The 13,454-nt window shown below is 37.8% G+C and overlaps 1 protein-coding gene across 3 annotated transcripts in view; it reads left to right on the top strand.

The window, feature by feature from the left end:
- Positions 1-12,947, top strand: part of flvcr2a (FLVCR choline and putative heme transporter 2a) — a 42,559-nt gene extending 29,612 nt beyond the window's left edge. For 2 of the 3 annotated variants that reach the window (XM_016503569.1, XM_016503567.1), the window contains 5 exons: positions 1,319-1,429; positions 6,813-6,918; positions 8,528-8,639; positions 8,937-9,001; positions 12,418-12,947. In XM_016503569.1, coding sequence (XP_016359055.1) covers positions 1,319-1,429; positions 6,813-6,918; positions 8,528-8,639; positions 8,937-9,001; positions 12,418-12,477 — 454 coding nt within the window. In that variant the 3' untranslated portion in view covers positions 12,478-12,947. The remainder of the gene's footprint in view (positions 1-1,318; positions 1,430-6,812; positions 6,919-8,527; positions 8,640-8,936; positions 9,002-12,417) is intronic. The other variant, XM_016503568.1, reaches the window with a different exon arrangement.
- Positions 12,948-13,454: the final 507 nt, after the last annotated feature.

Here is a 13,454-nt window from a genome sequence, read left to right as displayed (position 1 = left end):
AATATATATATATATATATATATATATATATATACACACATATACACACACACACACACATGGAAGCTAACAAGGAAACTACTAGACAGAGAGTACAATCAAGGGGACCAATGAAACAAAAGGACTACAAAGGGACTACAAACTATAACAGGAAACAGGAGACTGGAAGTACAAAATAAAAGTCCAAACAAACCGAGAACACGTAACAAGCATGCAGATGAAACTCAGTAAACGCTGTCATGTTATTTTGTGCTCGGATGCCTGATGTTTAGTAACATGATCGTGTGAGACAGTTCTGGGAAATAATTATACAAAATAATTTTGATGACGGACTTTTGCTCAGGTATTTAAGAATTATTAAAACAACATTTGAGAAAGTGTGCGATGAGATGCGCTGCTTAATCCATTTATCCTAGGTAAAGTCACATGAGTTTTTGTTGCGCTTTGAGGAACTTATTCAGTAAATGTGTTTCCATTGTAGTTTATGTACATATTTTATTATTGGCTATAAATACTTACCTCAACTGAACACATACGTTTTTTTTTATGAAAATCCAGCATTTTTCTATGCAATATTCCAAAATTCACATAAAAATACATTGATGGAAACATCGCTATAAAGCCAGGCACAAAAAAATGAGTTCAACAAACTGTCATCCTATGTGAGGAGTAGGAGACGGATAGATGCTAGATCTATTGTATTTCTTGGTCCAGTACTCTGTCATGGTGCGATCAAGCAAAGATGAATAGATGTGGATCTAGTTGAAACTTAACACTTAATTAAAAAATACAACAAAGAAAGAGAATCCACAAATAGTGAGAAACAATGACCGCAGTAGCTTTACACGACATGCAAAGACAATACCAGAAAAGGAAATAAGAAAACTGAGGACATGTAAATACACAGGAAACAAGGAGCTTAACAAAACACAGGTGAATACAATCAATCAACCAATGAGTAGCTATAGAAACCAAGGGAACATAGGACATAGGGACTTCACATAGGAACAGAAACCAAAACAGAACATGGCAGATTATATGTGCATATATTTTCTGTGTCATAACCATGGTATGTCAACTTAGTCACATACTGTAAATAAATTGCCTGCAACTATTTCATTTTTTTTCTCATTTTAATTTGGTCCTATTAGCAGCTGGAAACACCAGAAAAAAAAACGATTACTTTAATTAATTTGGGTATGACATACAAAATATGGTTATTTCATGGTAATTTTATGGTTCTGTAAATTACATTATTACTATTAGAGTGAATGACATATATTTTGGTAGTTTAACTCATTCATCTTTGTTTTGCCAGGCAGACAACGCTCTCAGTGTATCTGCTGTCGTTTGTGGGGATGGTGATCTACGCATTCACCCTGAACTTGGGTCATCTGTGGGTTGTGTTCCTCACATCAGGACTGCTGGGGTAAGAGTTGCAGTGACACAACCTGCAGTAGACACAGAAGTGTTGTGACATTTAAGGCACACTGGAAAAGAAAAGGATTTTCTTACTTAGTTTTTGTCTGGTTTTCCATTACAAATATCTAAACATTTTTAAATCAAGATACATTTACCTGAGAAGAAAAATGACATGAGATGTTAAGTCTTGTTTTCTGGAAAATGTATCAAAATGTTAATGTTTAATTTTTTTTTTAAATGTATCAAAACTTAATTCAAAAAGAAAACGCTCCGGTTATTAACATAACCTCGGTTCTCTGAGATATGGGAACGAGTGTTGCGTTGAACACTATGGGTAAACTCCTGTTTACTCTGAATACTGAAGCCTGATTTGTTCACATTCGTGTAGCTACACAAACAAATGGTGCTTCAAACGGCCAAATGAGGAGGAGCCGACTGCTATATGAGTCTGCTCTGAGCGCCATTTCGTCAGAATCTTTCGACTGATAGCGACAGTCATTGACTGAAATAAGAATTATAAGGCTGCAGCCTTGCAGTCTTCTGGCGACTTGTACCAGCCGCTCAGCTGGAGCGCTTCGGCAGGAAGTGACACAGGGCCAAACAATCCCTTGGGAGGGATGGGGAAGTCAAGGAAGCAATCTTGTCAGCGTCCTTGATTTCCGTTAGATTTAGCCAAAGGTAGCGCTCTAGAAGTTTGGCCTGGAAAACTTGGAGCACCACCATCATGTGAAGTAGGGGGTGTGCCATGTTCTTCATGAACCTCCAGGAAGAACGGGGTGGGCCGTTGGCAGGAGGATCATTGATGGCATTCTTGCAGAAACCACTCGTCTAAACGGCCGCGGGCAGGTTCTTCAGGAGCAAACCAGTCCAAGCCGAGGTCCTCCACAGCCTTAGAGAGAACGTCGATCAGCTCGCAGTCCATGCTGGCCCGTGTTGCTTGCTTTGGAGGGAGGGTGTGGTGGTCTTCGCTGGAAAGATATGCCCACTCTTCAGCATCCGAAGCTGTCAGTGACATGGAGTCGTCAAGGACAACTTCCTCCTCAGACCAGATCAAGCCGCTCACAGCTGACAAGGGGCGCTGATCCTCACGTGTGAAATCGGCGAGATGAGTGAAGCACACGGGAGCTGAGCCGGCGTGAGATCACTCGAGCACGATCGTTGAGTCCAATTGCCCCACTGTTTCTTCCTCTGAGGCTCCTGAGAGGGAAGAAAAGGGAGAGCTGACTGGGGAGGACCAACTGCATGAAAGAAGGCAATCCATGAGCGATGCAGGGTGAGACTCTTGCTCTAACAGTGAGAGCACTCTGTCCTGGTGAGCGTAGCTTCAGCGTGAGCGCTGCCCAGGCAAGCGATGCACTCACCGTGCCTGTCTGAGTCATACATGGGTTCCCTGCATGAGCCACACTCGTGGCGTGACATTTACAACAACGTCGCTGGAAATTTGCTCAGAAATGTGCTCTTATTGTCACCGGATGGCCACAGGGAAAGCGCTTGTTGGAGGCGTTCTTCCGCTGCTGGGGCTTTTCCACGGCGAGCAGGCTTCGAGCTTCTTGCTTCGTCTTCAGAGTCCATCGAGGAGATGATCTTAATGCTGAAGGAGAAAAATTCTGAGGAAATGCGCTTAGAGCAGACTTATATAGCAGGCAACTCCTCCCCTTGTGGCGGGTTGAAGCCCCATTTGTTCATGTATCTACATGAACGTGAACAAATCAGGCTTCAGTATTCAGAATAAACAGGAGTTTACCCATAGCGTTCAATGCAACGGGAGAGACCGTTCAAAAGGGAACAATTATCCGTGCTGGTCGCTGAGGAAATACTTCAACTTCGCGTTGTGGACCGTGCCGTTCTCAAACTCGCCGCCTCCGCTCACTCTAGCCCGCCGTGTGTGGCGCTGTGTGTTTCGTTGTGAAAGCGAAACTACTTTGCTTGGCCTTCCAAAAGAGGACACAACTAGAAATCAGTGGTTAAGTTGTATTTACAACACTGTTCCAGAACAGTTCAACCCAAATATTCAGATGTGTGCAGCGCATTTTATGGAGGACTGTTTCCTGATCCTGGTAGAGTAGACTACAATGCCGGCTGTTCTGACTCACAGACTGTAAGTACGTTTTTTATATTAAAGAATTTGCCACTGACGATTCAAACGCGAGTTTTGAGCAGTGTAGAGTAGCGCTTGTTGTTTGTCATTTCTCCAATCACAAATGCAGACATTGTTTTATGTTTACGCGGCGCGATGCAACATGTAAAAAGATAATATATGTCATTATAATTCGTAAATGTCCCCACTGGATGCAACAAATGCCTCGTTTATAATGGGTTTTAATGTTTTTGTCTCGTTGCTCCGGCCAGACAGGGCATCACAGTATGGTAAGGGGCGTAACATTTCCGTCACACGCTTCAGAGCACACCTCACTTTTCAGACCAATGAGCTTTGTAAAAATCGACGCGTTTCAGAAAGGTGGGGCATAGAGGAGAAACAATAATGTACAGTATGTGGAAAATAATGTGTTTTTTTAACCTTAAACCACATAAACACATTTCATTACACCAAATACACAAAATAATGTTCTTTTTAGAAACATCATATGACCCCTTTAACCTACTGTTAGATATTTTTTCTTCTTTTAAGCATAAACTCACTAAATTCTGATGTTTTTCAGAAAACAAGACTTAATATTTTGCTTCTGAATTAAATGTCTTTATTTAAGAATGTTTAGATAGTTGTACTGTAAAAGACAAAAGAAAAGAAAACAAGATAAATAAATAAAATAAAGATAAATAAAATAAGACAAAATAATACCAATGTTTTGCAGTGTAGACAACAAAAGATCAAAACCAGTGTCATTAGTTAAAAATAAATACAGCAATTATAAATAAGTCCACTTTTCAAGCAAACCATTTGACAAAAATAGTTTGCTAGTTGTTGAAATGATAAAAAAAGTAAAATTATTATGAGACTGTGTGGTTGCCAAATGTTCCTGAGATGTTTTTTAAAGATTAAGGTGACATTGTTACACTGTTATTACACAAATAAGCACTGAGTAATATTTATTAACAACATGTACAGTACTTACTATAAAGTTAGGGTTTGGTTCATGGTTAGTTGCTTGTAATTATGCATAATTTACAGTTTTTACTGTAGCAAGTACATGTAACAAATGTAACTGTCACATTAAAATAATTTGTTACCAAAATGTAAGTTTGTGTCTGTTTAGAGAAAAGTTAAACTTTTCTCAGCTTTGTCACAGGACACGCTTACATCACATTTCTTCCACTCTGACCAAAGTGCACATGTACCAGTGCTCGTGCACAGGTATAAAACATGGCAGGATTTGGCAGAACAAATGTCCATTTCACACTTTTAAGAACCGACATCTAATAATGAAATATTGTGATTTATGAAAGATGCTTTTTGCCCCATGTATGGTTGTTATATCATCAAATAACTGGACTGTGCTAACCAGCCAAATCTTTACCTCTTGATTTCTACACAGACTGACCATAAAGTAATTATATGGATCCACATCTAATTATAGTTCAGTCATGACAACTCTCTGAATAGTTTTAGCAATGGATAAATGACAATGTTAAATGGATATGACAATGTTAATGATACTGATACTGAGCAAGTATGGACCTGCTGTAGCAACTGCTGATAGATACACAGACATGCTGCTGTTAGGATGTAAGATATGCTGCTGCTGCATTGTAGGGATTTCTATCATGAACGGACTCTGATATGCCACTGCTCATCATGAGATGACGAACCAATCTAATCAAGAGATAACACAGAGATCTTTTGTATCAGGACTACAACTTACAGATACCTCGTGATGTCTTGTGACCGCCAATGAATGAACTACTACATCCAACAGGAAGAGGACGAGTAATTTAATCACACCCTCAGGCTTGCAAAACAACGGACCTAAAGAACAGTGATAATGTGATTAAATCAAACTCAGCAAACCACCGCGTGACGTGTATGGACCTCAGGAAATTCCCCCTCCCTTCCTTTCTCTATTAGCAGAGGAAACGCGGAAATTGCATGGACCAAGTTTAAAAGACAACATTTAAAATCATTTAAAGTATCGGAGCAATATATTCACAAATAATATGTTTTATGTCTGATATATGTGTGATGTGTTTCCTGTAATCGGTGCAAGTTTAACCAATGTTGTATAACACCTTTTAGTAATTAATATTATTAATGTGTATACAAACTACCCGATATTGAGCTTGAATGAAAGCTTGTTTTATTCGCCGAACATGGGTGTTAGTGAAAATTTTATATTCTGTATCATTCTCTGGTGATAATACTTTTATCAGAAGTTATTTAAAACTTCCAGACATCACCGGTCTACCGGAGTACCCCCGTTCGAGATGATGACGGGGCGACAAATGACACTACCGTTACACCTGCTTTACCAACCTGGCTACCTAAACCTCGTCACCGCCCATACCACTCACCAATACTTGGAAGACTTGCATCAACACCTGAGAACAACGTTCGCCTTCGTGCAACAACAACTCCAAAGAAGTGCGGAAGGTCGAAAAGCCTACTATGACCAAAAGGCCTCTCACCAGGAACTTCCCTCTAGTCCCCTCATCAGGGAACTCCCTTAACTCAACTTTAAATCCAGGTCCCGAAACTAGGATTGACTCCTTTTGCCAAAATGTTTTTTTTGTCTTTTCGTAAATCGTTGAAACCGATGGCTAGTCAACACCCCAGCGTGTACAGCTACCCTCATGTATTGTCTGGTGTCGTGACATTTTAAAGTGAAACCTTGCCAAGATCATTGCTACCTAGCTCGTAGCTTACAAATTATCATAATTGTATTGACCTGGGGCCAGGGAAAATACACACAGTCAGATTAAGATTTCGAGTCCTTTCAAAACCTGAATGAATAAAATTAATAATAATTAATTCCCTTATAAGAATTAATGAGTTAAATTCCTTACAGTACAGCATGGATAGGCAAAATTGTATTATGTTTTATGCGGCAGTCGTCCGTGAGGGGCTGCTGCTTTTACTTTCGTTTTGTGTTTGCTTAAATGTTCTTAAATGAGCTTTTAACTTTGTTACACATACATAAATCCCATAGCAGATCTAGACAGGTGGTGCTGGGGGAGGTGGAGGGTTTCAGATCAACTCTGATGGTGTGTAGCAGCACCAACATACAGTGAACACTAAACCTGACTGTTGAAATGTTTAGATTGGTCATTGACCTATTAGCTTGCAACGCCTAGAGTTTCATGACTGAACTAGATATGTTTTTTTATGTTTATGTGTGCTTATGGATGACTGATGAGTGACTATTTCCAGTATCGCTGCATATAGTGCAGTAGTTTGGACCAGCTGATTCTTCAGTCTCTTCTGTCTTTGGCCGCAGGTTCTTCATGACGGGTTATCTGCCGCTGGGCTTTGAGTTTGCAGTGGAGCTCACGTACCCAGAGTCAGAGGGAACATCATCTGGACTGCTCAACTGCTCAGCGCAGGTCATGCATCTGCTCTTCACTTTTAGATATATGGATAAGTCAAATCTAAAAAGACATTAAAGGGACCTATTCCCACTACTGTGAATCAATGCATGGTTGCAAGTTAAAAATCCTAACTTATTGATTTAATTAAAATGTCTATTGACATAATACGCGTTGATTATTACATCAACTTAATATTTTCACTTAATCATGTACATGCTAAATAAGTTATATTAGTTTAGTTAATTTTAACTGAAATAGATTAGTTGATTCCAGAGCCACCACTCAACTATGTTGAAACTTAATTTTTTTGAGTAATCAACTTAAAAATAGGTTCTTATTAGCATGCATATTACTAGCATATTGGCTGTTTATTAGTACTTATAAAGCACATATTAATGCCTTGTTCTGCATGGCCATATTTTAGATCCCTTAACAACTATACCTTATGAACTAATAAGAAGCAGCAAATTAGGGGTTTATTGAGGGAAAACTCTTAGTTAATAGTGAATATGTGTTCCCATAATCTAAAGTGTTAAATAAAATGTGTTTATGCTACAAATTATTAAGTTTCCCAGTGTAGTTTGTTGGTTGAACAATTTCGGTAGCACTTTATTTTACAGTCCTGTTCTGCATGTACATACTATGTACTTGTTAGAATAACTGGTTAATAACTAGGTACTAACCCTGAACCTACCCCTAAACCTAGCCTAACCCATGTAGTTACCTTATATTATCCAATACTTTCTTAGGTAAGTACACTATAAGTACAGGTAAGTGCATGTACTCATTGCTGGGTAGATTACTTACAAACTGTAGTCTGTTTCTGATTCCAAATTGCATGACAAAAATTGTATTTAGTAACAATATAATCAGACAAATTTTTTATTACTTTTAGATTACTTTTGACCTTACTTGTTTATCACATTGATTTAAATAGGATAATCAATCAGGGTATCTTCCGATCATTCATTTTTTAATTTAATATTGAAATCTGAAAAATGCAAAAACTGCACATTTTTTCATTTTTCATTTGTTCAAACAAAACGAAAAATCAAGAATTTGGCTTCATTTTTCGTTTTTACGTTCAGAGTAACCTGATGAGTGACTGGTCTTTCTGTGAATCTCCATGAGATTTTCTGAATGTACAGTATATACAGTATAAAGTGGTAGGCTATTTTAGAAAGTAAAATTTAAAGGATCAAAAAGAAGGATTAGGGAGAATGAGTAAATTATTAATAATTTATTGCTATTGTGTATTTATTGCTATTATGTAATCATATAATCAATAAAAAAAGTAACTGTATTCTGATTACGAGTATTTTAAAATGTAATATAATCTAATTACACATGCATAATGTTTGGAAATTGATTACGTAATCCAGATTACATGTAATCAGTTACTACCCAGCACTGCATGTACTGTAAAATAAAGTGCAACTGTAATTTCATTAGAAATTCCAGATCTGTTCAATTAACCTGGAAACTGTGTAAATCAAATGAAACGTGAATTTACATGGGACTACAGCCAACTTAATGAGCACCAACTTTCAGTAATGAGGAACAGAAGAAACAGAGATGTATAAAGATAAAAGCATGTTTATGGTGCATGACATGTTGTGTACAGATGTTTGGAATCGCATTCACCATCCTTCAAGGCAAAATCATCGATCACTTCAGCACATTGGCCGGAAACATCTTCCTCTGTGTGTTCCTCCTCATCGGCTCCATCATGACAGGTAGAAGCTCATCACATGACCACTAGATAACCACTTCACTCATTTCCTGCACACGTGGTGAATAGAGCATGACTTAAGCATACCATGAAAGCTCAGACAGTTAGAGCCGTGGTGCTTGCAACACCAAAGTCATGGGTTCGATACCTAGGGAATGCATGAACTGATAAACTATAAACCTGGAATGGTATGTAAATCGCTTTGGATTGTGTCAAATGCATAAATGTACATTTTTGTTTTAATTGTGTAAGAGTTGTTGCACTTAACAACTTTATCAGTTTATGTCTCTCTGCCTCACAGCACTCATAAAATCTGACCTGCGGCGACAGAAGGCCAACAGTCAACCTCAGACAGAGGTGAACGCTGTAAGTATGTTTTAGTTTGACCTCTCTCTCTTCACCAGGCCTGGATCACCGTCAGACGGGCTTCGAGTGACCATCCGTCCAACATTTGGGGGACAGTCCTGAAATGGGAAACTTTGTCCTGCATTTTGCAAGTCATAAGAAGTATCCTGCATTTCAATTTTGTCTGTATTGTTTTATTTCCCCTTAATACGACAATGTCATAATAAAAAAAGTTAATAACAAATGTAGGGCTGTCGATTTAACATGTTAATTTAGGAGATTCAAAAGTCTGCTGTGCTTGATCTGTTGAGAGATTTAAATGTTGCTGTAAAGTCTTATGCTCATCTGAGTGTTCAAGATAATGGTCAGGTTTGTTCTAAGTGAGAGTGTACAATACTCTAAAAGCATCACTGAACACTGGTTCTCTGTGAAAAATAGCCAGCTGTCTGTGATGGGAGTTTAATTAATTAATTAATTTTTTAAAATTTTTGTGAGTTTCAAATGTCAGTTAGCAGTCATTTAAAGGAACACTCCACTATTTTTGAAAATAGGCTCATTTTCCAACTCCCCTAGAGTTAAACAGTTGAGTTTTACCGTTTTCGAATCCATTCAGCCGATCTCCGGGTCTGGCGGTAGCACTTTTAGCTTAGCTTAGCATAGATCATTGAATCTGATTAGACCGTTAGCATCTCGCTCAAAAATGACCAAAGAGTTTCGATATTTTTCCTATTTAAAACTTGACTCTTCTGTAGTTACATCGTGTACTAAGACCGATGGAAAATGAAAAGTTGTGATTTTCTAGGCCGATACGGCTAGGAACTATATTCTCATTCCGGCGTAATAATCAAGGAACTTTGCTGCCGTACCATGGGTGAAGCAGGCGCAATGATATTACGCAGCGCCTGAAAATCTTCCCCAGCACGCTCCCTGTGCAAGCAGGTGGTCACGTTGGTTATGTTGGCGGAAGTTAGCCTATTTTCAGGCGCTGCGTAATATCATTGCGCCTGCTGCACCATAGTACGACAGCAAAGTTCCTTGATGATGTTGAGAAATGGCTTTTATTTAATTTAGTAGCAATTCTGATTTCTGGCAGAATTACTACATCATGACGTCGTTTCTTACTGTGGTTGAAAATGACTTGTATAGTGGTAAAGAACAGCACACAATTAAATCATTCTGACAATAGGATTATTTTGAGGTCTCCATGTCGCTAACTGTTCCAGAAAGCATTCAGAATAATGAAGCGGCTGTAGTCACTTATGAGTTTATGTCTTGGCGAGCAACTGTCTATAAATGTGACACACGGCGAGGCAGATCACTGGGGTCTAGAAGAGAGTCAAATACACAAAACAGGGTAGAAATTCAAGAAGAAAAGAGAAGAACAACAGATGAACTGATGATTGCAAACCGATAAACAGATGTTTGGATTAACAAAAAAACTCAATGGGGCCATCTAGTGGTCATATAGGGAGTGGTAAGAGCTCAAGGCTGGTGATAAGGAGGTTGCCAGTTTGATCTCTTGCTGGGCTAATAGTGACGATTAGGTCTGACAGAGGGGCAGAAAGAGCTGGAGGCCAGGAGACCTTAACCAGTGACAGGACAAACTCAGTACTTAACTGCATGAGAGAGCTTCAGGTGTGAGAGACTGGCACAGCAAGAGCACTCAAAGAAAAGCAAAAACCTAAAAACATCCATAAACCTCAGGTGTATTTGTCATCTTAAGAGAAACATCAAAATTAAACACAGTGTGTACATAATGCAACATGTCGATATGGCACAAAAAACAGTTGGGGCAGAACCCGACTATACTAGAAGTGAAAATAAGTTACAAACATACAAAAAAAAGTGTGCAGGCAGTGAAATAAAATAATCCAATATAAAAAATAGATGCAAATAAAAATAAGAAATAAGTGCACACACAGGTCTCTTAAAATACATATCAGATTGGTTAGTTTTGGTCAGTAAACTAGATCAAACAGTCAGCACACCAAAGACTCAGAGACAAATCACATTTTCTGCTGTTTGAGCAAGATGTGTGTCTGTGAATAATAATAATGTCAGTATGTAATTAGATGTTTCTTGAGCTCCCAGCAATTCATCATTCATTATATTTGCATTATAGTTGCATAAAGTCATAAACACTATATAACACTATGTAATCTACCTGATCAACTTTTTTTTTTTTTGTCGTAAAATATAACTATATTATTGTACAGCTCTTTATATAAAGTGCATATACAGTAGAAGTACGTCCGACTTTATCCACATGCACTTCTGTTCAAAAGTTTGGGATCAGTAAGATTTTTAATGTTCTTTTCAGGAAGCCTCTCATGCTAATCAATTGTGCATTTATTTGATCAAAATACAGAAAAAAACAATCATATTGTGAAAAAAGTGCATATACAGTAGAAGTACGTCCGACTTTATCCACATGCACTTCTGTTCAAAAGTTTGGGATCAGTAAGATTTTTAATGTTCTTTTCTGGAAGCCTCTCATGCTAATCAATTGTGCATTTATTTGATCAAAATACAGAAAAAACAATCATATTGTGAAATATTGTTGCAATTTAAAATAACGGTTTTCTATTGTAATATACTTTAAAATATAATTGTTACATGTATGCTTTGTTCCCGTCTGTGTGTTTTGATTAGTTATGCTGTTCACCTGTTGCCTCCTTAATTAACTCATCAGCTCCTCTGTTTGCTCCGTGTGTTTATTCCCTTAGTTCTCCCTTTGTCTCTGTCCATTCTCGTTGATTATCATCCTTTTGCAAGTGTTTGGTAATATTTCTCTGAGTTTATTATATATTATTATCTATTCTTGTGATGCAAAGGTGAATTTTCAGCATCATTACTCCAGTGTCACATGATCTTTCAGAAATCATTCTAATATGCTGATTTGTTATCAGTGTTAGACACAGTTGTGCTGCTTAATATTTTTCTGGTATCTGTTTATTTTTTGTTTCTGATGAACAGCAATCTTACAGTTTTTTTCTGTATTTTTGATCAAATAAATGCAGCCTTGATGAGCATAAGAAACTTCTTCAAAAAAACATTACAAATTTTACAGATCCCAAACGGCAGTGTATATACAGTACACTTATGGATATAGTATATTAGATCTCAAAATGTAAACTATATTATCACACAGCTCTAATCAGCTAACTGCGACTGTTAGGCATGAAGATATTATGAAACTATAAACATTAACATCATGGTTTTCTGTAAAGCTGCTTTGAAACAATGTGTTGTGATGAGTGCTTTACAAATATTTTTTTTTCCTTTTTGTACAGTTGTAGATTTCTACAGTCAATTTCTGTTTGCATTAAATGCATGTTTTATGTTAGTTTATGTCAAAATTATTTTAGGGTTCCTTACTGATGTACAGTTGTTAATGTGAACAGATGGTTAATTTACCGTTTGTTTCTTCTGTTCAGGACTCATCCTTACATTCCCAAGATGGAAAATCATTACCGGTAAAAGAGGTGAAGATGTGAAGATGGAAACTATTGGAATCACACTCCCTTCTCTCCATATGAACCATCATACGCATAAATCCTCCTGAACTTACACAGCCAATATCTGAACAATGATGGCTCAAACACAGGTGAAAGTACAGTAAGATTCCTACCTTTAACCCTTTGCTGTTCATTCATGAAACACAAGTGCAAAAAATTGGAGACTGTTGAATTCAATTTGCACAAGTATGGTTGCTTGTGTTTCATGTTGTAATGTGTAATTTTCTATGCCTAATGTGTATCATGATGTTTGCATGATGGCTCCTTAGATCTGACCTAAACTTTAGTTACGAGAAGAACTAAATGTTTTTATCACTAGAAGTACTAGTATGAAGTGTCTAATCTAGGAAATTAGAGAAGAAAGTATTTTGGGAATATCTGCAATGATTAATGTGTGTTATAGTGTGCAATGTAATGTGTGATTGATTACAGTGCCCTGCATCATATTTGCTTAAAGGGGTCATATGATGCTATTTTAAAGATCATTATTTTGTGTATTTGGTGTAACAGAATATGTTGACATGCTTTAATGTTCAAAAAACACATTATTTTTCAAATACTGTACATTATTGTAGGTCCTCTATGCCCCGCCTCTCTCAAAAACGTCGTTTTCAACAAAGCCCCTCCTTTGACAAGCGCAGTCTGCTCTGATTGGCCAGCTGACCTAGTGCATTGTGATTGGCCGAACACTGCAAGCACTCGTCGGAAATGTAACGCCCCTTACCATAATCGCTTCAGCTTTCAAAGTAAATATCAAGACAGTTAATAATGTGGTTAGTTTTACCATCAGTTCAAGCCCGAAAGGGCAACAGAGTTGCATGACAGACACAGTGATGATGCAGTACACAAGCCGCGGTTAAAACCACTGACGTGCTATGATTTCTGACAGACAGTTCACTCTCCTGTGATGTGACCCTGTTCCCCTCACACACACACACACACACACACACACACGA

Source organism: Sinocyclocheilus anshuiensis, unplaced genomic scaffold (assembly GCF_001515605.1).
Source record: "Sinocyclocheilus anshuiensis isolate Anshui unplaced genomic scaffold, SAMN03320099.WGS_v1.1 scaffold2176, whole genome shotgun sequence".
NCBI classification, from domain to species: Eukaryota; Metazoa; Chordata; class Actinopteri; order Cypriniformes; family Cyprinidae; genus Sinocyclocheilus; species Sinocyclocheilus anshuiensis.
Note: the sequence above shows the minus strand (reverse complement) of the source record. Positions and strands in the feature narration are given on the sequence as shown.